Source organism: Equus asinus, chromosome 2, assembly GCF_041296235.1.
Source record: "Equus asinus isolate D_3611 breed Donkey chromosome 2, EquAss-T2T_v2, whole genome shotgun sequence".
Classification (NCBI taxonomy): Eukaryota; Metazoa; Chordata; class Mammalia; order Perissodactyla; family Equidae; genus Equus; species Equus asinus.
In genome coordinates this window covers 32,382,800-32,408,197 of record NC_091791.1, presented here as the reverse complement: position 1 = coordinate 32,408,197, position 25,398 = coordinate 32,382,800, and the positions used below count along the sequence as shown (strand labels likewise).

The 25,398-nt window shown below is 38.7% G+C and overlaps 1 protein-coding gene across 14 annotated transcripts in view; it reads left to right on the top strand.

Moving 5' to 3' along the window:
- LCOR (ligand dependent nuclear receptor corepressor) overlaps nt 1-24,454 on the top strand; it is a 122,894-nt gene extending 98,440 nt beyond the window's left edge. For all 14 annotated transcript variants that reach the window (XM_044753157.2, XM_044753167.2, XM_044753122.2 and 11 more), the window contains one exon: nt 17,837-24,454. In XM_044753157.2, the coding sequence (XP_044609092.1) occupies nt 17,837-22,502 (4,666 nt within the window). In that variant the 3' untranslated portion in view covers nt 22,503-24,454. The remainder of the gene's footprint in view (nt 1-17,836) is intronic.
- Nucleotides 24,455-25,398: the final 944 nt, after the last annotated feature.

Genomic DNA, 25,398 nt, shown 5'->3' with positions numbered 1-25,398 from the left:
ATCTTCGTTTTTCTGGATTCATTCTGTCCTTGAGCAGGATTTGTGAACTTGGTGACTGAAGGGAAAATAGAGGAAATTCTTTGTATATCCTCTGCCTCTTATTCCCAAATAACCTTGCAGTTACCTTTTAAAGAAGCAGATGTTAGCCCTGTAGCTGTGTGCCCTAAGTGTTATGAAGGAGATTGGGAGGGGGGTGGGAAGTACGATGGGAAAGTATGTAGACTTGAGAAAAGGCTAAAGATTCTGTCCTACAATCCTAAAAATGAGTCGCAGGATAGATAGTGTGGTTAAAGTTGGGCCATCTTCATTTGATAGTCAGGAAAATCTTTTAGATTGTTTGAAAATGAGAATCAAGGCTAGTTAATGTTGATTTGTCAAACAATAAAACATGAGTTAACTCTGCAACTATTTGGGGAGTAATTTTAAGGTTTCCAGTTCATTTAGAGCTGTATCAATAAAAGCCGAAAAACAAGCACTTTTAGTTAATCATAGATTTATTGGATGTAGCAAATGTTATAATATTTAATCTTTATTGTTTGAATATGAAAATGAACTCTTTACCCCATCTTGAACTGTCATTGAACAGGCTCAAGATGATCTTTTCAACACTGGAAATGACCCTACACACATACCAAAAAAATCTCAAGCAGTAAGGCATATTTGAAGATCCATACCTCTTAGACTTTTAGATTTGTCTTGGGAAAGAATTTATGAACCTATAACCAGTATTAGTGCAGTCTTGGGTTCCTTGTTCTGCATAATTGCACCCTTTCTCAGGTATGTCCTGAAAACATAAATTTTAAAATAATCTCTTTAGAGATTAGATTCTCAGTGGATAGTGTGTAAGGGGACTGGGGCGGGGGGTTGGACACAGGACACTGACACAGTAGAGCAGGGATTTTTAACATTCAATAGCCAAATAGAATTTCAACCTAGAATATTTTTACCCCCTCAGAATGAGTGAAACAACATCTGTTATTTGGTAAATACCTGGTGCTACACTCCTAAAAGTCTTTTCTTTCATCCAGGTGACTTTTTTTTTTTTCCTGCTTGGTGGAAGGGTATATAGTAAACTTTACTGTCACTAGGAAAGCACTTGTCTGAAATGTTTAAAGTACTAGAAAAGGGATAATTCAGCACTTTTTCTGTTACAACACTAAAAGTCTTAATTTATCTTCAGAGTCTTAGGTACTGTAAGTTTTAGGGTGATTATTTAAAAATATAAAGCATAACTACATAATATGGGGTCAGATCACATTAATATAAATAATTCTTGTCTTATTAAAAAAGACAATAACATTTTGTACCTTTCAAGCAATTCCAAGTGATTGCCTCATTTTTCCCGTTTCATTAAGCATTTCAGGCTTAAGAATTTGGAATTTGAGAGGAGGTGAGGGGAAAATTCCCCAAAATGAAAAGTTGTGTCAGACCATTTTAGAAAAATAAATCACTAGGAAAATGGGTAGGGATTCTCTCTCCCTTTAAGTCTTCAGGGAATGAGCAGTATTTAGAATCTTTGGCTGAAATTCAAGCCTTTTTACTGTGTAAATTTTTAATATTAATTCACTGACATGCTTTTTACATCAGAGGACTGAAAATGGATCTTAATGTTTTTAAGTTGTGGAAGGGTATATTTCTAAAATGAGGGGGGGATAATTAACTAGGTTAGTATACCAGCATTAGTAAGTTTAAGGAATTTTAGTATGTAATAGCAAAGTGTTTGATTAAAAGTCTAATCCTATATTGCTAGTCGAAATTAGTTACATTCTGATCTAGGAAAGATATAGTCAATGGATATTGGTATGCTGTGCTGTCAGAAAACCAGACTAAGATAGAAACCTTTATCTGACTCCCACATGTTGCTTGTTCTGATGGGATGTATACTTTACAGCAGCTTGTTGCTGCTTTGGGAAGAAATGTATAAACTATACATTTGGAGTGTTTGCATATAATTCTTTATAACCTCTACTTTAAACTGTCAGACATTGGTATTTTATCAGTCCACACTGCTAAATAAAACTAATGTTCTTAGGAATCCAATTTGTACACACTGTTTAAAAACCCTCAGGGACAGTTTACACACTATTCTCATTCAATTCAGGTACTTTGATGCTATTCTTAAACCTAACAGTGACTTGTATTTTTCTGTTTTGCTTTTATTTCAACGTGCTGGTAGCACATCCTTGATGAATGTCAACTTAAAAACTCAGTTCAGGTATCCAGGTATAACTCAGCCAAACAGATTTTAAAGCTGCATATAACTCTCCAGCACACGGTGCCTCACACTCTTATAGTGGCATTCTATATATTCAGTTATTACTACTGAGCAGATAATATGGGGGTTCCTGTTAACAGTGTATTAAAAAAAAATGCGTAAATGTTTAGCCAGCACATGCAAAACACACATGCACGCACGCGCAGACACACACACACACACACAGAGTTAAACTATATATTTTTAAATGCCACTAATAGCCAGCACAATTAAATGACATTCCTTGCTGCTTCTGTAAACCTAACAGATGCAGTTCCTCCTCAATGTGGCTCTTGCTTCTTCACCATACTACTACTAAATTCAAGCACTGGTCCTTGGGTGTCTGACCTCTACATTCTAGTTTATGCAATGTCTTTAGAGAATTCTGTGCACTGGCCACTGTGATGGAACCATTGGGCCAGGAGTGCTCTGAGTTTATTAGTAGTGATTCTGCCAAAGTTGGTGTTGTAACATGAGTATGTAAATATCAAAAACTTAGCAGAGGTGTAGGTCTGCATATCAGCAGATGATTTTGTCAGTATATTTTGTAGCCTTGAAGTCCTCAGTGACAGGTGTCTTAAGATGTGAAGTTCTAATTCCAGTGTTTTAGCCCTTCGCATCTTTAATGTTAAGACTTGTCTACTAGAGGTCTTTATTCTTTAAAACTCCTTTTGTTTTCCTCAGTGTTGTCTGTGGTTAACAAAATAGATTATTCCTCTGCTTTAATATTTGATATCTTACATCTAAAAAGAATTCTCCGTATATAAAACCCATAGCCTTTGAAGATATGGAAAATGGCATCTTTCAGATTTCTAGAAATTCAAGTATCATGCAACAAAACAGGAACCCCCTTTACTCTTATGGACCTCATTTCAATATACTGTTTACAGTTTAACGGAATTGTATAATTTAATATTTCTCTTGTACTGTAGTTTATATTTATTTACAGATTTTTTGTACTGTGTGATTTGAACTTTTTGTTCCTTGCTATGATCAATGTTTATGTAGTAGAGCACTTATGATCACAAATTAAGTTTTTTGGTTTGATTGCACTACATTAAATTTTTTAATACAGTTCTGATTTTTGACTGGACTAAAATAAGCTGTGTCTTAATGTATGTGATGAGTACTTAAAACTTTAATCCATGTGGTCCCCTTTTTTTTGCATTGTATGTCAAAAGCGCTAGTTCTTTCGTGCATGTGTAAGATTTAATGGTTCCATTGTATTATTTGACCATGACATTTTGAAGAAACATTCCCAGCTGTAATGTTGTGTATGGTAGTTCTCACTGGATGCTAGACTTTTCAAAACCACTATTCTTCTAATAAATTTTGTTGTGAAAGACTGTTTTAAAAGCTTGGTTTCTACTTCCTAAGATTTTGATTCTTTTAAAAATCCACAAAAGGGATAAGGTTTTGAAGTGTACCGTAAATGCACGTGGTAATCAAAGTTGGTAATTTTTTATGATGAATTCTTATCCAGATGAAGTCTCTTGGATAATGTAGAAGTTGCTCCTTCCCAGTTGTGCTTCAGTATTTGGATGCAGTACTGCCCTGTAGCTCTGTGCCTTTACTTATTTGATACTCCTCTACCTCAGTTTTCTTCATTGGATTATTCACCTAAAAAAAATATTTTCTGCTAAATAAGATACAATGATATTTTCATAATACCTGCTTGCTAGACTTAGTTTTTGTTAATTTTCTTAGTGTAAAACTTTATGCTGAGATTGCTTGCTAAAAAGAATAATGATTTAGTAATTTTTGTGTGCTCTTTTCTTGAGGCATAAGTATGAAAGCAACATTGTCAATCACTTAATTATAGTAGTTCTGGTTCTTGGGAGGGTGCTGGTGTTTTCTTTTACCAGGACAAATGAAAGAACAGCATATATGTTGCTCAACATTTATATTGTAGTTTTTAGAAACTAAGTCTCGAAAGAAGTTTTGTATTATAAAGTGATTCCTGTTGTAAGGTGGTTAGGGAACAGCTGGATTATAGTGATAAAGTTTAGAAATGAGAGCAAAATATTTTAGAAAGCTGGTTTTTCAAGCTCATGATACACATGTAATTAATGCAGGGTGGTTGAAGTGATTTCTGATCACTTCTAATGGCATTTGATCTTCAAAAGTGATGTGTTGGTAGTTGGTCTAGATTATCTTTTAGTTAATATTTTTTGTCTTATTTGCTTGGATGTCTAGCTATTTCTCCTTTTGGTTCAACGTTGATAGTATTGGAAATTTTTGTTGCTGCTACAGGGTTATTCACTGGTTCAGTTGTTCTCCTTAATCAGTTATGCTGATTAAGTTTATAGAACATTTTTCTGGAAACCTAATTATTCTTTCTTTGTAAATTTCAAAGCTGTAGCTCCTTGTTTCTTGTCATTATCCATTCTAAACTGGTGGCCAGATCAGTGTAGTCTGATTATAATTTGGCAACTCATAAATGAATTTATTTTAGTGATCTAGTTGATACTTTCTCTTCAATTCTTGTGACCTTGTTTTAAAAAAGGATTTATTTCTTCTAATCCAGAATATTCTTCTCTGATTCTGCTGATACTTGGAATTAATTCAGGGATCCTTATGTCTTAAGAAGGTGTAAGAATCAGGGAAATGGAGTGGAAAAAATGGAAAATAGTATAACTTCCTGCCATTTCCTGAATTGTGGAGTTATTTTTTCGCCAAGGACTGTGACTTTCTCTCCCTGGACACTTGTATTCAAATGTAAAGACATATACCCAAGTCATATGGTCTTAGATTTTGTAGCTGAAATGAGTGAAAAATCCTTTTTTTAATAGGAAGTATTTATTAAATACCATAGTAGATAACTATTCTTGTATTCAGAATGTCCACTTTATCATTATTTGCTTCTCCAAATGGTAAGCATTTTAACACAGAACTTTATTCCTCGTACTCAGCTTATATGTTGTTAGGTTTTTGGTGTTTTGGGGGAAATGGTAGTGTGGAATATCAAACTGCATTTACAGCTGGAGTAGACAGGCTCGTATTCAGAGGTTAGTGGAAAAGAAATGTTCTCAAAACAAAATGTTATTTAAAAAGGTTGATGGGTATATAATTAATGGTTTAAGCCATGATTTGGTTAGAGTTTAACTTGAGAGTAAGCAAAAATATATCAAAACATTTAAGTATTAAATCTTCTTGAGTCTGGAGCTTTTTATAGACATAAGAATACTATTGTTTGTTGACTAGTAGTTTTAAAGTGTTGATTGTGCTCTTTTTGCCAAGTTTATTTATCAGCAATATGGAGTGATAAGGGGTTATTTGGTACTGTAAATTTCTTTCAACTTGGTATACTAGAAAGATCATTTGTTTTTTCATCTGTAAAGTGAGAGTGTTGGGCTGAATGCTTTTTAGGCCTCATTTCAACTCTGAGTCTATTAAAAATGCAATTTTATATTAAATGTCAAGTAAATAGCATTAATTATATCTGCTTAAACATTGGGAAATAAAGTAGCATCCCTTTATTGGATAATAAGGTCTTAAAACCTTAAGTCTCGACTTTATATTGCAGCATTTCCTAAAGGAAAAAAAAATACATCTGAATGTCATTTTAGATGACTTTTATTTAAAACAAATCCATTTTCAGTTTTTATTATGAACTATATGAATCTGATGATACTTTTGCAAAAATTAGCTTGAGCAGTTACTTTTTTTTTTTTTTTAAGATTGACCCTGATCTAACATCTGATGCCAGTCTTTTCTTCTTCTTCTTCTTCTCCTCCCCAAAGACCCCCGGTACATAATTGTATATTCGAGTTGTAGGTTCTTCTTGTTCTGCTCTGTGGGATACCACCTCAGCATAGCTTGATGAGTAGTGCTAGGTCTGTGCCCAGGATCTAAACTGGTGAAACCCTGGGCCACTGATGTGGAGCACGCGAATTTAACCACTTGGCCACGGGGCCAGCCCGAGTTACTTTTTATTCTGATTAATTTTAAGGTATATTATTCATGATTTCTATTTCTGTTGTGTGCAGACTAGTTCTACCTTGAATGTCAGAGCACAGAGAGTTCTGGGGATCATTGGATATAATCTGTGTCAGTCAGAAACAGTCTTTTAAGAATGCAGGTGCCTGGGACCTACAGTAGATCCACTGAATCAGTTTACAGTCAAGCGTCGCTTAATGATAGTGATACCTTCTGAGAAATGTGTCCTTAGGTGATTTCATCATTGTGTGAACATCGTAGAGTGTACTTAACAAACCTAGATGGTATAGTCTACTACACATCTAGGCTATGTGGTACTATTCTGATGTGACCACTGTTGTATATGCAGTTCGTCGTTGACCAAATGCTGTTATGCAGCGCATGACTGTTCAAGACTGTAAGGCTTTAACATGTTATATATTTTCAAAATGCAACACAGGAAGGTTCTTGGTTTGGGGTCCCCCCTTTTTTTTGCGTTTTTGAAGTTTGTTTATTCAGCAAGACACATAACGTTAAATTTACCATCTTAACCATTTTTAAGTGTATAGTTCAATAGTGTTAAGTATTTTCACATTGTTGTGACCATAGGAGGTTTTGATTAACCCACTGAATTAAATGCTGTCGGTCCCATTCTAACCTTTAATTTTTTAAATAATTTAAAAGGAACTTGGGGGAGTTTGGGGGACTTGCCCTCCTGACATAATGAGTTGCCCTTAATACTCATGATTGCAAACCATTATACTTATCGCTATACCGCTTTGGTGCTCTTGAGTAAACCTAGAATTAGAATGAGGGTTTTTATCTACTAATAATTTTCTGTTTCACTTTTAACTAATTAAATCTCAACTATTAATTTAGCTTCCCTCTTGAATGAACTTACATGGTTTTTTAGGAAGAGAATTAAATCTATATTATGAAATTACCAGTAAACAAATTACACTTGAAGCATATAAAACATCATTGTTAAATAGAAGTCAGCATTGTTAACTCAGTGTTGGAGGAGGTGAATCTTGAAGAGTAGGTAAAGCATCTATGGAGGGGAGAGAATATCTGAGTTTACAAGACAGAATTTGATGAGCCTGGCTTAAAATCCCAGCCCTTCTTCTTTCCTAGTACTTGATCTCGAGCAAGTTATTGAACCATTATGAGGCTCAGTTTTCTTATCTGTAAAAGGGAGTTTAAACTACCTACCTCAGAGATTTGCTCTGAGGCTTAAATGAGATTCTCTATGTAGAATACTTAACACCACGTCCACGCTTTTTGCAAGTGCTCAATAAATGAAAGCTGGGAATGAAGCACCTGGCAGGAATTGATTTAGCATGAGGGGTAGGGAGAGTGAGAAAATCAGATTAAAAGTTGTAGAGGAAGCTGTTTATATTGATTAGAACTTCGAGGCAGATGAGTTTGTATTAGACTGAGACACTGGGCAGCCAATCTTGCTTTAGCTCTTCAGTCAAAGACATGAAAATGTTGGAACTACAATTGAAACCTGGAATGCTGCTTTTCTGCATTTCTTGATCCTGTCACAGGGGATTATTATCAAACTATTAATCATTCTTTGTTTCTTTTCAAAGACTAGATACAATAAAAGTTGTTTGGAAAGTAGATGTTTAAGATGAAATATTATAAAGTTAGGTAGAATTTATTTGCATTTCCATTGTATACAGAGGTTTTTGTATGTTCAAGGTTGAAATTTTACATGCTTTGAATCTGTAGATTTTTCTTTTTATGTGGTGATGGAGTTTGAATAACAGAATGTAAGAACTAAGCATGGGAGTGTGGGAATGTGTGCGTGCATATGTGTGTAATCATCAGACCTTTAGTATTCCAGTGAAAGAATTTGGAGAATCTTCTGCCTGTTTGTGATTTTAGTTAACACTCTCATCAGATGTTCTGTGCATTTCAAACAGATAAATCAGATCATAGCTAGCACAGTTTAGAGATGTTCATTCCAGCGTCTGTTAAACTGACTTGAGACATTTTTGCCAGGAAAACCTGTCAGTGTAGCTTTAGCTAGAGAGAGAGGGATTAAAAAGAAAATAACCAGGATAGCAGATTCTGATGAGGGTGTAGGAATTGGTGAGTCTGTGTAGACCAGTTTTTCAAACCGGATCAACCAGTTGTGACCTATTAATCAGTTGTAAGATCAATTTAGTAGGTCCTAACCAGCATTTTAAAAAGAAAGAGAGAATCAGAGAACATAGCATATAATAAGGATAAATACTATTTCATTGAAATTTGTGTGTCATCATATACATACAAACTGGGATATATGTACTGGGTCACTTTGTGAAAAAGTATTTCTTGTTCTGCGTTGCAGTCAAAAATTCTATAGCTTTTGAAAACCATTATGTAAACCATAGTTTTTCATCCCAGTATTTCTGTTACCTTGAAGAGCATACCAGCAACCTCCTGTGTGCTTAGAGTTAGTAGCCTATACTCCTACTGTCTGACCTTCAAAATTCGTTTCTCCCTTTCCCTGCCTTGTTGATTTGAATTCATTTTTGTTGAAAGCTTTCTTTTCCCTTCTGATTATATGTCAAAATGTTTCTTCTCCCCTTTTCAATTCCCATGAAAAATGTCTTGGGAAAATTATTTTCACTAATAGTAATTTATTTGGTTAGTTTATTCATCACTTATCCCTGAGATGAGATGAGCTGGACCCCAAGTTTTAGGTAGTGAAGCTACCAAGTTAAAAAGGACAAAGTGCTGGACCTAGAGAAGGTTCACAATCCAGTGGAGGAGATAACCATGTCAACTGTTACCATGCAGCATAAGTGCTATTTAATAAAAGATAGAAACCTTGAGAATAAAGTTAGAAGAAATATCTAACACAGCCCCCTGCTGTGGAGGATGGAGTGTGAACAGTGGGAAGTTGACAGAAGTTTGATGCCAAGAAATTAAGATCATAATTGGGCTACAGGAAAATATGACAGTTCTGGATAATGCGAAGCAAATTCTAAAATGGGCAGAAACTAGTGGTAGGGAGCTTAGAATGTTGTATTCTCCAAGGGAAGTTGAGTCAGTGTAGTTGGACTAGCTAGTGTATTGGAAGTGAGAGAAGTGATGGAAGTAGGGGTAAGAATTGAGGTAGAATAAATACTTCAGTTGAGTATGTGTGTATGAATGTGCATGTGTTTATGCATTTAGTTATGTTTTGTCTTCCAGTATATCTGAGTAAAAACTTGAGTGTAGATAATTCTGCTTAGTTCACCCCACTCCAGTATATCTCCAACAGTAGCCTTGAGTGTTTCCAGAGAGAGGTGGAGTGGGGAATGGTTATAAAGGACTGTTAATTCCAAGAGCGCCCCATTTTAAAATATACATACCTCCTCTAACATTCATGAGGTGAGCAAGTGAGAAATAACATTAAATCTTTATAAGGTTCCATAAAAATCCTTTTTTAATGTTTTACCTTTTACAAAGTAGTCTAAGTCCTTTAATTATAATTATTAGGACTGCTGTCATTGTGTCAATTTTAAGTGATTTACTATATATATGACAATAAAAGTAGAATTTGCCACTTTTAAGGATTATGCCAAAGATTTGTATGATTTCAGGAATAGAGATGAAGAACCTCAAGAAAACAGGAGAAAAGTTAGGATATAGAAGATCCCATAAAAATCATAAAAAACGCTGAACAGTATCAAATATCTGCTTATTTAGATATATAATCTGCTAGTCTCTCACTTCCTTTCACCCAAAAAGAAACTAGAAATATTTGTCAAAAACAAAGCACTTTACGCGCGGCCCAGTGGCGTAGCAGTTGAGTTCTCACGCTCCGCTTTGGCGGCCTGAGTTTCACCGGTTTGGATCCCCAGCACTGACCTACGCACCGCTCATCAAGCCATGCTATGGCAGGCATACCCCATATAAAATAGAGGAAGATGGGCGCAGATGTTAGTTCAGGGCCAATCTTCCTCAACAAGAAGAAGAGGATTGGCAGCGGATGTTAGCTCAGGGCTAGTCCTCAAAAAAACCCCCGAAAAACATATAACTTTATTTCTTGAGAGGAAAAGACTGTGTTGCTGGGATCTGTCATGTGAACTATTAAATGTCCTTTTGTTTGTGTTTTTGTTTACTTGTGTCAGCTCCCCATGCCTCCTTTAGGTCACCCCTCTGCATATACACTGCCCTGCAAGGTGGTGCTATGGGTTTTTGTTGAGTTTATCATTATTCTTATTACAAAAGAAACAATTTCCATTGTAGTGAACTCTTGCCTGGACTCTGACTCCTCTCAGTCCCACTCCAGGGAGACCATGGACGGTCCTTGGCCTCTGTTCAGCCTTGACAAATGTTTCTTTCCCCTCACCCTCCTTTAAAAGAACATCAGGATATGGTGCATTTTCTCTCACTTGAGGAATGAGCGCCTCTGTATTCTGCTTAAGCAGTAGTATTTTTTTAGCCCATCATTGTCCTGGTCATTTAAATTGGGAAATAAAGGCCAGTTTCCCCCAAAGAACAACATAAATTTTAATCCCCCACCAGACAGACAAAAACAAGAAAAAGCCGTCTCACTGTCTTGTCATGAGCTCTCAGGTAATCCTGACCTTCTAAAATGTCAGTTTTGCCTTTAACATCCAGATCTTTCTTTAATCTGGTTTCACTCACTCAGTGAGGCTAATGGCAGACGCTCAGTTCAAATCAGCCCTGGGTGGAAGTCTGTCCTCTTTGTTTGAAATTGTGTTATTTCCTAAAGTCTATTTCAAAGTGTTTTCTAAGAATTCTTAGTTATAATACTCATTAGATTAATAATTTAGGTTTGTACTCCCACAAATCAGCATTAGCTTTTTTCACTTAGGGCTGTTTCTTCCTCCACTTCCAGAAACTATCATTTTTTAAATTTATGCCATTCAGTCCAAAATCTTATGTCTTTCATAGCCTTTGAATCCTTGCTCCTTTTCTTTAAATTAATTAACACCAAATGTAATGTATTTGGTCTTGCATGTGTAGTCTTACTTGGAATGATAGAAACAAAAATCAGTTTGGTGAAAACTTGTTCAGTTTTTGACAGAACTGTCTTTTTTGTGAGCCCATGACATTCTTAGGAGATGGAAGCATTGTACTATTGTGCTTAATAACCTCTTGCTCTGACTTTCTACTCACCAAGTAACTTTCTGATTATATTTTAGCTTCCCAGGTACGTTTGCCTACAGGGTGAAAATATGTTAAATAGCGAACATGAGAATCTCTTTGATAATTATATTTTATATTATAATTTAATAGATTTGACAGTTTGGTTAAATTGTAGAGAAACAGGAGATACAATAGAGAAGCCTTAAACGGCTTCTATAATATTTAGATCTACTCTGAATAATAGCCTTTTATCAGGGATATTAAGCCCTGAGATACAGAAAAGCTAGCAGAGTTTTTTTTTTTGTGTATGTAGAGGACCAGAAGTAAGGAATTAGGGAACCTAATTTCAGATTGTCTGACAAAAAAATACAACTCTTATTGCCTTGAATGGGAGCTGATGATGCATTTTCATGTTTTCTTGTATTTAAAGAACACAATCAGGCCAAATTAATTTACAACTCTTAATTTGGTTTACTCTGTCTAAAGTGTTGTCTGTAGCTTTCTCTCCTCATCTGTTTTCCTGGGACTACCTTTTTCTGCTACAAAGGTTAGCTCCCATCCAAACATCGCTCACGTTTTTCAGTCAACAAGAATATATTTTGATCATCAGTGATGTTGCATTTGCCAAAGCAGTTTTAGTGGTGGTTAGAGAGCATATATTAGAGAGACTTCTTGAATCCTGCAATCCCAAATTCTACTCCTAAAATTGTCATCTCAGCTCTCTGCCAGATCTCTTCTCTATTTGCTCTTTTTATCCTAACATGACATAAGCATTGACCATCCACCATTTATATTAAGCACAGGAATGCTTTCCTTTGGGAATTTAAGTACTGCAGTATTGACAAAGTAGGTGAGTTTAGCTGTGTCTAACCTCTGATCTAGAAAAACATCATTGAGTAAATCATTAAAGACAGGGTTGTGAAACAACGTATGTTCTTAAATTGTGCCTTTCAAAGTTTTTATGAATATTATCTTATCCTTTTGCCACACCCTTAAGAATTAGGCATTGAACTGGGGATGGAAAGACAAAATGGTCAAGGTCATGTAGGCCATTTCTCACTAAGGAGAGAAGCTCGAAACTAATCCAGGTAGTTTGAAGTCAAGTTTCCCTCTTCTACAGCTCTTTCCTCCATTTACCAGTTCCTAGAATCTTACTCCTTTTTAATGGTGGTGGTGAAGTATTTCTGGTTGATAAAAAGTTCACTTACCTACCACAGGGAGTCCAGTTGTTGAGCGGAAGAAACATGAAATCAAACAAGTGATTTCAAAATCTGTGATGAAGTATTGTGCTTGTAACAATCTGATACAGTCAGATGGGAAGGACGTACCATGATACCAACTGTAATCACTGAACTGAAAGACAGTGCTTGCGCTTAGGTCAAGCTGGTCTGCAGGACAGAACTCGTCCCTCTCTGGTCTCCCTGCTCCCTGCCTGAGAGTATTGTAAGTCAGGGCAAATGGTATGTTTAGGCTCTATGAAAGGCCTAAGGCTATTGGAAAACTTAAATAACTAGAAGCAAAGGTACAGACCAGCTGTTTAAAAGTGGCCAGCATCCATTTTTTTCAAAACATAAAGAAATAGTAATAGAATTAAACTTCAGAAATTTGAAGTTAATTTTAAAAATTAAATATTCAAATGATATGAAATTAAAATTCATCTAAACTTAGGTCTTATTGAGAAAATTTCTAGAGAAAATCAAACAAGGTAGGCTGGATAATTTAGAGGCACAGTCAAAAGTGATTTTATTACTATAGTTATAAAGTTAGCTATTATAACAGGGCCGTTTAATGACACCTGAACAAAGGTTAGTATTAATGTGAGGGTTCCCAGATCCAAGCGAAGCTTCTGGTGGGCTCATGCCTGTCTGTCCAGTTGCCTACCAGACATCTCAGATTCTGCATCTTATGAACACCTCAACTCAGTATGTACAGAACACAACTCATGAGACACATACACAGCCCAGCAATCACCAGCTGCCGGCTTTATTCCCTGTTTTCCTGTCTCAGTAAATGGTGCTGCTCAGGAAGGAAACCCAGGAAGCATCCTTGGTATGCCCTTTCCCTCTCTGCTCTTTTGCTAAGAGAAAACAGAAAAACATGAAATGCAGTTCATCCTTACACTCAGGAAGCTTACGTCTGCTTTGAAAGCTAAGACAAAGACAAGACAAATTAAGTCAGTAAAAGATACAAATTATTGGGTAAATATGCAAGATCCTTTATAATTGCCAATGAATTTTACAAACCACTATGGCTTAGGATTTCAGGAAAGGATACACTGACTCCAGGTTCAGATAGTTTTGAGACGGCCCAAGAGGCAACTGATGAAGAGCACCCCACACTTGCTCTAAAGACCTGTGGTTCACCAGTACATTGTTCCTGATCCTTTTTACCAGGAAAACACACAAATGACCCTTGGTTCATGTCTCTCTCTCAAGCAAGGTTGCCATTTGCAGTTTTAATCTTTTCATCTCCTGAGCTTCCGCAAACCACTGCTGTAAGTGACTCTAAAGGTTGGTGTAGCCTGTGTCAGCCTCTCTGATGCTATTTTTCAGCATCTGAATGTGGTACTGCATTGTTCCAGGTTAGAGTTCAGTGCATACTAATAATGTTTCTTCGCTATGCCTTAGTTGTGAAGGCGCCACCTTACCATCATGCTGTGAAAAAGACTAGCTGAGCCATATTGCCACAGTCATTGCTTTAGGGCTGGTTGCACGGCCCTTTGGAAGACCTTACGTTAGTTGAGGGTAATTAAAATATTGAAGCACTAGTAAATTATTGAAACATATGGGACAGCAGCAGATCCAAATCTCACAACCATAAAGGAAGTTAGATAACACCTATGGATTAATTATTGTTCGGTTTTTTATCCTGTGTGAGCATCATTTTAGAAGAAAGCACTTCCTCAGTTTCCCTCAGAGCACTCAGTCCTCTTATTGGGCACACACCTTGATTTCATTAATCTCCAGGCACGTTGTTCATCCCAAACACTGAAGCCGCCTGCTGGAGCACAGCCTCAGGCATGAAGCAGCCCAGAAGACTTTCAGGCTGTGGCGATGGTTGTGCTTCTTGAGTTGGGAGGAACCATTTATCTCTTCAGTTTTGTACAATAAGATGCCGTGATATTTCTTAATCTTTCTTGTAGACCTTTGTCACCCTTTTTTGTGTGTTGTTAAAATGTACTTATAGTATAGTCTTTGATGCATTGAAAAGGCAGTGATATCCCACTTATTTATAGTCACCTATCTCAGAAGCCTCAGGAACACATCCAAGAACCAAAAACTGAGGAGTAAAGGCCTCTGAGTAGTTGAAGTTGTTGTTAGAAAACCCCTGTGCTTTACTCAGAAAACTGTTCTCACGCCTTCTTTCAGAGGCTAAAGTACCAGTTCAGCACTTGAGTTAGGATTTCTCAGCCAGTGAGCAGAGGTGCACTGCTAAACATAGAAGTGGGACGCCTAAGCACAGCTGCTATTTGCAAGCCAATAAGGAGAAAGATTTTATAAAATGCCAACTGCCACTGTAACTTTTTTGTGTTTCGGCAAATTTACTTAATTGAGTAGCCCTCAAAACTATCAATATGTTTCAGTTCAGTACAATAAAATTAATAGCCAAAGTTCAATAATAGTGCACATGGTAGTGACTCTGAGTCATTAAGAAAGAATAAATTGTGTTCAGAGGAGGTTATAATTCTTAAAAGACTTCCATCAAAAATATTTTATACTTTTAAAGTGTTTGGTACTTGAAGGGTAACCTTTAATTATCTAGAAAATTCATTTTTTTCAGTTGTAAGAAAGCTTCATAAACTTTCCTGAGCTCTGCATTGTTTTTTTTGAAGCACGTTTGATGTGATTGGCTGACAATAATGGTAACTGATATTTTCATAAACTTTGTAGGTTTTCCTTTGCAGCAATCCTAAGTGGTAGATGGGATGGGTAATCTACTAAGACCCAAAATGGTTAAGTGTTTTGGCGAAGGTCACATAGCTAGTAAGTGGCAGACTGCTCTCCACCGTCTCACAGTACTGTATCCTATAACACACATTGTGCTTTTGCATCACCTGATAGGCATAGCCACAAGGTACCTCTTGGAGGGGTCCTTCAGCAGGGGCCTTCTGACTTCTCCCTGAGCCATAAAGTCTCACGCAGCTGCATGAGGAGTTTGTTAAGCTCCCGTGTACGTCTTGTTGAGTGCAAGAGTTGGAAATGACTGAACAGTCACTAACCCAGGGGAGTCACTGGTGTCTCACCTATTCTGAAGGAAGGAGATACTATTTGCCTTTCTCACACAGCAGAGGGAGCTTCTTCCTGTTGACCTTCCAGATGTTACCTTTTTTTTTTTTTTGAGGAAGATTAGCCCTGAGTTAACATATGCTACCAATCCTCCTCTTTTTGCTGAGGAAGACTGGCCCTGAGCTAACATCCGTGCCCATCTTCCTCTACTTTATATGGGGGACGCCTACCACAGCATGGCTCACCAGGCGTTGGCATGTCCACACCTGGGATCCGAACTGGCGAACCCTGGGCCCCTGAAGCGGAACATGTGTACTCAATAGCTGTGCCACAAGGCTGGCCCTAGATGTTACCTTTTTAAAACTTTTTATTGAAGGACACTGTACAGAAAATATACACATCATTAGTATACTGCTCCATGAGTTTTTTCCTAGTTTCTTTTGGTCTTTTCTTTTTGTTAGATTTTGGCCCTGTTGCCCACATGTACTTTTAAAGTTCACCATTCCCATGTACCTGTTATAATACTTCTGTAATGGTCTTTTTTCTTGGTTTATTCATAATTCAGTGATGAGTTTCAAGTTTGGTATAGGCATTTTCTAAGACATTTTTCATCTTTCTAATCTGTAGTCTACTGTAGGCCCTTTCAGATGCCTGTGGCACCACTTAATAAAACTGCCCTCTTGCTAGTTGTGAAAATAAAAACACAGTGTAACCTTTTCTCTCGTAAAGCAGTTTAAACAACAGATTTGACTAATGGTTTCTTAGTTTTGTTTTGTTTTGTATTTAGACATGTCTCAGCAGCTTTATTCACCACTTGGTCTTCAAATTTTCCGTGAGTCAGGAACAGAGAAACTGAAATTGAGCACCTGCGGTTTTGTGCTTTGTGCTTTATGTACGTTATCTAATATTGAACAACAGTCCTTTGAAATATTGATAATCAGTTCTGACTTACAGATGAGGAAACCAAGGTTCAGAGAGGTTAAGTAATTTGCCTAAGATCCTGTAGAAAGTAAATGTCAGAGCTGGAAGTAGAATATAAGTTTTCATATGCCACAATCTGTGCTCTTTCCATTAAAACCACACTGCTTCAGAGGCCAGAGCAGAGTGGGGAAGTAGGAGGCTGATGTGGGCTGTCTGGGGTAAGCTTGCCTGTGAAGGCACCTCATGACTGGGTGATAACGTCAAAGAGTAAAGAAAAGAAGAATTAGCTGGAAGACATCAAACAACACCTGTTAACACACATTTATTAAGCTTCCCTCAGTACTCTGCTACATTACAGAGAAAGGCAGATAATAGGCTCTTGGGGAAACACCATCCCGAGAGAGAGAGATTGTATCAAACTCCGGAAAATTGGGGCATTCCCACTGCATGGGGTTAGTAAAACACGCAGATCCAGAAACACAAGGCAGCTCTGAAAACAATGGCTGTCTAAGCAGGAATTGCCTCTAGCCTGTCTTGAATCTAGTATCATTCTTTCCCACCACCCCCACTATCCAGGTTAAACTCTAAAAGTTGTACTGGAGAACTTAAGGAAATGATTGAAAAGGGTTCTTTAATGTAGAATGACTTCCTGTGGATTATTGTAAAATGTTTATTGAAGCTCTAGGAGAATGTAAAGACTGAGGTTTGACTGAAGACATGATACTATTACCTTGCATTGACAGAGCCTTACAGTTTATAATGTGATTTCATATCTGTTTCTTCACTTAGAAGCTAGGAATCAGGAATTGCTTGTCATTCCATCCTTCAGTCTGTCTGAAATGTGAAGTTATTGATCTCTCTTCCTCTATGCCCCAGGAAAGGGTAGAAGGATTCCTGCATTACTGTTGGCAGAATTATAAAGTCCAGCCAATTGATCATGCTAAGGAACCATGTTAAAACTATATTGTCTCTAAGTGTTTTTAAACTAAGATTTGTAATATAGTGTGTCTGAATTGTCAGTATTGTGGGCTTATAAACTAATAAACAGGAATATCCAGGCCTAAAACAAAAGTATATGTTGACCAGCTAGAGTTAATAATGTGGCCAGAGTTTTATTTTTTGGAAAAAAAAATTTAATGATTTTTTTTCTCTATAAGATAAAAATTATTTGTGAATGATCACTTAAAAAGTATGAAGGATATTGCCACTAAAAATTGAGACTGTAACAGAGCTGGCCTTATATTTTAATGAGGTAAATACTCCTCATTTATTGAATCTAATCTGTATGGGCACTCAGAAGCAGTTTTGGCCGGAGTGTCCACTCTCTACAACATGAGTAACATCTGGTGAATTTTATAATGTAAAAATGGTTCTTTGGAAAATGACCATACTAATTCTTTCTTTCTCTTTGTCTGTCTAGTGAGAATTCATCCGAGGCAATAGCAGTAGATTCTAACAGTCAGTCGAAGTCCCCACTGGAGAAGTTTATGGTCAAGCTGTGCACTCATCATCAGAAGCAGTTCATTCGTGTACTGAACGATCTGTACACTGAATCTCAGCCAGGCACTGAGGACCTGCGAGCTTCTGATTCTGGAGCAATGGATGCATCCACTTGCAATGCCAGCTGTGCCCAGCTAGGCACCAAACATAAGGAAAAGGATGCTCTGTGTCTCAATATGAAGTCTCCTACTTCTGCGGATTTGTTTGTAGACTCATCGGGTTCTCATAGCCCTCTCCACTTGACAGAACAGGCCCTGAAGGAGCCTCTGCCTGAGACAAACTCTGTAGATGGAAGAGAGAATGCCTTGACTGTTGTCCAGAAAGATTCCTCTGAACTTCCAACCACTAAACCTAATTCTGGTAGTTCAGTGGATAGTTCCACTCTGGGATACCTCACTGCATCTAATTCTTCCTCATTAAACTTCCACCACATCTCTAAGAGCTTGGAGGGGCAAACCACTGGACAGGCACAAGACACAAATGTGAAAATATGTGAGGATGGTAAAGACCATATGCAGAATTCAGCTTTAGTAGAAAGTCTAATTGCAGTAAAAGTGGCAGCTGAGAATAGTGAGGAGAGCAACAGCTGTATTGTTTCTCAAAGAAATTCGTTCAAAGCTTTATCAGAAGAGGCTTGGGACTCAGGGTTTATGGGGAATTCATCTAGAACTGCTGACAAAGAGAATGCTTTACAGTGTAGCTCAAAAACACCTTTGTGCCAGGATTTAGAGGCAGGTGAACAAGATTCAAGGCCAAAGCAGGAGAACCATCTTCACTCACTAGGAAGAAATAAGGTGGGTTACCATTTACATCCCAGTGATAAGGGCCAGTTTGATCATTCCAAAGATGGTTGGTTAGCCCCCAGCCCCATGCCAGCTGTACACAAAGCATCTAATGGACATTCACGAACCAAGATGATATCAACCTCCATTAAGACAGCTCGGAAAAGTAAAAGGGCATCAGGGTTGAGGATAAACGATTATGATAACCAGTGTGATGTTGTTTATATCAGTCAGCCAATAACAGAATGCCACTTTGAGAATCAAAGATCTGTATTATCCTCTCGGAAAACAGCCAGAAAGAGTACTCGAGGATACTTTTTCAATGGTGATTGTTGTGAACTACCAACTGTTCGCACACTGGCCAGAAATTTACACTCCCAAGAAAAAGCAAGCTGCTCATCACTAGCATCAGAGTCAGTGGTCACTCCCAAACAGACCCTTATAATTTCAGCCCCTAGACCGACAGTAGATGTGCAGCATCCCAGAGAAGACAACCCTGAAGAACCTATTAAAGAAATAACCTCCCTCAAAGAAGGAGACAGAGATGTTTCTTCTGAAAAGGACTCACAAGAGTCTGAGGTTTGCCCCATAACAAATAAACTGAATCCGAGCAGCTCCCCCAGGTCAAAGGACATGTCAGCCTCCAGCCCAGGGACGCCTCTCCCTGCTCATCCTCCTGAAGAGGACATGCCAGAAGGCAGCTCCATGGTCTCAGCTACCACAGCAGGTGGCATACCTTCCCCCAAAGGAGACCAACAACCAGTTGAACTGCTGGATGCAAAGGAGATGAGTGTACCCCAAGACTGTCACCTGGTTCCCTCTACTGAGAGCGTTTCTGAGGGAGACAGTGAAGATGTTGTTTCTAGGCCTTGTTCTTCTCCTGAAATAGTCAGTAGAGAGGAAGGTCCTCTGTGTTCAGAAAATCAAAGTCCCACAGTGGGCTCGGAGCCTCCCCTGAGCCTGGGAAAGGCTGAGGACAACCAAAGCATCAGTACTGAGGCTGAGACTGAAGACACTCAGGAGCTAGACACTGACCCACTCTTGCAGGAAAGCAGCACTTTTACTAATGAAAATCCTGGTGAAACTGAGGAAGGTGAAGCAGCAGGAGGTACAGGAAAATTAGAGGGAGAGGGCAGTAATGTAAAACATCCTTCAGAAAAAGATATGTGTGATCAAAACCTTGACTTACCTGAAGAGAATTTGGACAAGAAGAAGAAAGGTAAAAAATTACCTGAGGCCTCTGATAGGTGCCTAAGAAGTCAACTTTCAGATTCTTCCTCTGCTGATAGGTGCCTAAGAAATCAAAGTTCAGATTCTTCCTCTGCTTGTTCTGAGATTAAGGTTTCTAAAAATCCTGGTGCAAAACGTTCTAAAAAAGAAGGGCCCCCTGGTGGGACAACACCTGAGGCCTTTCTGACTGTTGGTTTCCGTACAAAAGCTCTGGAGGACACTGGAAACCCAAATGTTGATGAAAGTCCCTCTGAGAAAGACGCTGAGCAGCAGGAAGGTGAAGGAGGAGGTGGAATCATCACGCGGCAGACTTTTAAAAACATGCTGGCAAAAGAAGTCAAAGGGGAAGAAGGAGATATTTTCCCCAGCAGTGATCCCATAACCACAGTTGGCCAGCCTCTGCCTGGAGAGAGACTAGAAACTTCCTCTACTTGTCCTGAGATCAAAGTTTCTAAAAATTCTGGTGCAAAACGTTCTAAAAAGGAAGGGTACCCTGGTGGGACAACACCTGAGGCCTTTCTGCCTGACAGTTTCCATACAAAAACTCTGGAGGACACAGAAAACTCAAATGTCAGTGAAAATCCCTCTGAGAAAGAGACTGAGCAGGAGGGTGAAGGAGGTGGGATCATCACTAGGCAGACTTTTAAAAACATGCTGGCAAAAGAAGTCAAGGGGGAAGAAGGAGATATTTTCCCCAGCAGTGATCCCATAACTACAGTTGACCAGCCCTTGCCTGGAGAGAGACTGGAAATCTATGTTCAGTCTAAGTTAGGCGAGAAAAATCCTCATGATCCCTCAGAAAGTATTCCATGTACTTTCCCAGAACAACCAAAAGAGAAGCCAGGACCTATTCCTACACAGGATATCAAGGAGGTTGTAAATGAGGTAGACAGTGCAAACACCCAGCATAAAGATGATGATAGTGACATGCCATCTGGCACACTTGGGTTGTCAAGTAGTGGAAGTGGTGATGCTACTGAGTCCCCAAAATGGGTACCAAGGCTTACAAGACTGACCTCTTCAACCTACAACCTAAGACATGCTCATTCTCTGGACTCTTTGGATACTACAAAAGTGATTTCCGAAAAGGAAGTGGCACAAGGAAACCCAATGCCAAAGGAAAATGAAGCTTCAGAGAGTGGAGATCCCTTAGATGAGGATGATGTGGACACAGTGGTAGATGACCAGCCAAAGTTTGTGGAATGGTGTGCTGAGGAGGAGAACCAAGAGCTTATTGCTAACTTCAATGCCCAGTACGTGAGAGTCCAGAAGGGCTGGATCCAGTTGGAGAAAGAATCCCAGCCAACACCAAGAGCAAGGAACAAGTCAGATAAACTAAAGGAGATTTGGAAAAGCAAGAAAAGGTCACGGAAATGTAGGGGTTCCCTAGAAGGTCAAAAGTTTTCTCCTGTTCAGATGCTGTTTATGACAAACTTTAAATTATCTAATGTTTGTAAATGGTTCTTAGAGACAACTGAAACCCGGTCTCTAGTAATTGTGAAGAAGCTCAATACTCGTCTTCCAGGAGACATCCCCCCTGTCAAGCATCCTCTTCAGAAGTACTCTCCTTCTAGCCTGTATCCCAGTTCACTACAGGCTGAACGCTTGAAAAAACACTTGAAGAAATTTCCTGGAGCTACTCCTGCTAGGAACAATTGGAAAACACAGAAGCTCTGGGCTAAATTTCGAGAGAATCCTGACCAAGTGGATCCAGAGAACGGCAGTGACATCACCCTCAACCCCAATTCGGAAGACAGCATAGAGGAAGTCAAGGAAGGTAGAAATAGCCATCCTCCCACAAACTCACCCACTCCAGCCAGTACCCGGATCCTTAGAAAATATTCCAATATTCGAGGAAAGCTCAGAGCCCAGCAACGTTTGATCAAGAACGAGAAAACGGAAAGCCCACTTGGTCTGGCTGTGGAAAATAAACAGAGTTGTAAGAGTGTGTGCATCAACCCTCTGATGTCCCCCAAGCTTGCCCTGCAAGTGGATGCAGATGGGTTTCCCATTAAGCCCAAGAGTACTGATGGAATGAAGGGGAGGAAAGGGAAGCAAATGTCTGAAATCTTGCCGAAAACAGAGGTTCAGAATAAACGCAAGAGAACAGAAGGCGGCAGCACTCAGGACAGAAAGGACAAGGGGCCTGCAATGAAAGCCAGCAAAGAAAAGCATATTGATGGATCTACCAAAACCCCTGCCGCCAAGAAGCCAACTGCAAAGGACAGAATCAGCCAACTGCCCAGAAAGTCTTTGAAAGAGAATAAAGTGAAGATCCCTAAAAAGTCCCCTGGGAAGAGCTGCCCTCCCTCTAGGAAAGAAAAAGAGAATACAAATAAAAGATCTACCCAGCCTACAGCCTCAGAGACAGTGACGAAACCTGCAAAGCAAAAAGGAGCAGGTGAATCCTCTTCAAGACCACAGAAAGCCGCAAACAGGAAGCAGAGCAGTGGAAAGACTCGGGCCAGACCCTTGACAAAAACCCCAGAGAACAGTGCAGCCCAGAGAAAGCGAAAGCTGAAGGCCAAGCTGGACTCTTCCCACAGCAAACGGAGGCGGCTGGATGCAAAGTGATTGAGAGGGTGGTAGCCAAGAGTAAAACTGTTCTATAGAAGTAACCCTTTATTTTGCATTAACTGAATTCTGCTTTTATAAGCTTATCAAGCCTTTCAAATCTGCAGTTAATGGAGAACACCACAATTTAAGATGTCAGCAAATGCGTCTCAGATGGAGAAGGGAACTTGCAGAGTCTTTCTCTGAGGCTGAGTAAGGGAAGTTATATATTATATTCTGGTTGTTCCTTGGGTTTTAAACTTGGAACTAAGCAGTTTTAGTTTTTAAAAGTACAGTGCCTTATTTATCCTTTTTGTTTTTAAATTTACAGAAGCTAAAAAGCTGATCTATGTGATTAAAGGCTTGTATTTTATACTTGATGCACAAGCACTTGTACTGTAGCCGAGAAGACCACCATCATGCACATAAAAGTAGCTTTTCAGCAGCCACCCTGCAGTGTCTGTACGTGAACAGATGCTCCTCTTTGCAAACCCCAGCAGTGAACTTCCCTCTCTGTCTTGTTTGTTTGTTTAAATGATATTTGAAAGCTAAACCAAATCATTTTTATGGTACATGAAAATGCAGAGGGAATTTATAATTATTATAAAAGATCAATGTTTCTGTTATCCCTTTTTAAAAAATCATTTTCATTGTTGGTCACTTCTCTCACCTTTGATCTTTTGTCATTTGAAAAAATGTATTCCAAATTATGTGCACACGGGACAAAAGGTGTGTCACAAGGTGTTAGTATTGGTTTATGACCTCTAAAAATTACTCACATCCCCCGGATTATTTGCATTACTGATTCTTACCATCCTTTTCATGTTTGGCCTTGCAAGCTTGCTAGCACTCTGACAAGGTTTTCCTCCTACTTGGGGAGAAAAAGTCTAGGATTTTTTTTTTCCTCTTGAGCTGTAATTTGACAATTAGGATAAGAGTGACTGTTCTGATATTCTGTTTTACCCTGAGAACTTCCATATTCAAAGAAAGCCAAAATAATATTTCCAGTAATAGAAAAGTTTAAGAGTGTGTGTGTGCGTGTGTGTTTGGGTGCATTTGCGTGTGGTTATCAGCCACAAATGTCTCCCAATCCCAGTTCTACAGGAGGGAAGTAAAATTTTTCCTCCTTATGCAGTGTGCTAGGATGTTCATGAGCTGCCTAATTAGCACATGCCGGATGGTTTAAATGTGGCCCAGGGTCTCTGTGAGCATCCCTCAAACCACTTTGGCACCACACTCAGAAAAGTGTAAACAGCACAGAGTTATGTAAAGGTCCAAACAATTTTGCAGTTGGAGGAAGCAGCTCCAACATTTCGTAGTGGGCCCTACACCCAGAGCTGATGTTAGGCTGGCATGTTCCAACGTGAACGTACATGTTTAGAGTAGGCGTCCATTCTCATTGGTTAGCACCGTACTAGTAGTTAATGCTTGTAGTATTACTCCTGCCTCTATCATGTCGGGCTCTGTTCCATGGCTCAAGAGTGAGAGCTGCAATATTTGCAACTGGTGTTGTTTGCCTTTCCCAAGTGAAGCCTGAGATGAGTGTGTTGGCTTTGCCTTGGTGCCTATAACATTGCTCCATTGTAAAACAGTGTGTACTCAACATTTCCATTGGGTCACTCTACAAAAAAGGCTTGGTTGGTAAACCCGCAACCACCTTCTCTAACATGATCTGTCACTGAAATAGGTTTATATGGACAGCTGCTACACTGTCCTTCTTACTAAAAATTTTTCAGTTTAGATTCTTTCAGATCTGTTTAGATAAATCCAGATGGACTTTTTCTCATGCATTAGTTCATTCTGATCATGATAAAAACAGGCCTTCTACCCATTCTGTTAAATGTTTGCTGTATATAATGACAACTTCTGATGATTGGATCGGACTGGAGAAAAGTGTTTGATTCATGGGAAATTGAGAATTGTGTTGAATTTCATAGATAGTGAAGCTTACTATCTTCAATGAAGCCTTGCTTTTTGTTTCCTTTTGTTTTTGTTTTTTTGTAATGTCTCCTCTATCCCATGAGTCTTTTTTTTTCTTTTTAATATCTTTGACTTTGGCCATTCAAGAGCTACCTATGTTAATGAAACTGCTGAGTGTGTATGTTGGCAACCCTTTCTCAGCATTAAGTTGCACAGAAGCATTAATATGTTTTGAGTGGGTTCATTTAATCTTTAAAAAGTGGTTTTAAAGTTTAAAAGAAATCTTTTCAAATAGTCGTCACTGGATGTTGTTTTTGTGGTGACTTAAACAGCTGAGGTTTGCCGATGTCAGGTGTGCTGATTCCTGTACATGTGTTCAAGGTGCCCCCTTAGCTGCATATAGACTACCTTGGAAGGATGCTTGGATCAGGTAAGGGGGAGGTGTGAGGCAGTAAGTGGGTGGAACTTTCCCAGTTTCAGGTTTATAATTCATTCCATTCCTTTTCGAAGTTCTTTTTCATTTTTAAAAGCTTATTGCAAGGTAATAGCCTTCTCTCCCATTCTAGGCAGCATTTGAGAATAGGTATCAATGTGTATGTATTTATTTTATACACCTCACAATGCAATGGATCATCTTTAAAATCAACTTACACTTTATGGTAGTGACTACATTTAAATAGACTGGGATTCTACATAATTAGACACTTAGAAGTTTAGTCTTATTTTTTATGTGTTGACCTCATTTTTCAGTTAATTCTGCTAATAGAAGAAAGAAAAACTTGAGGGCCAACTCTAGAAGGCCCTTAGAGCCGATGCTGGCAAGCCCGTCCCCTAGACACCTCCACGCCCAGGCCTCGTCTAAACTCAAGTCTCCCCTTGTTTTCCCTCTCTTGCAAAGACCTCCTTCCAGTAGCCATCTTCAGTGTGACTTGCCACCAGATGCAAAGGCAGTCTGTCCCACATTCTGGATTCCAAATCGTAAAGGAGTTCTGCTCCT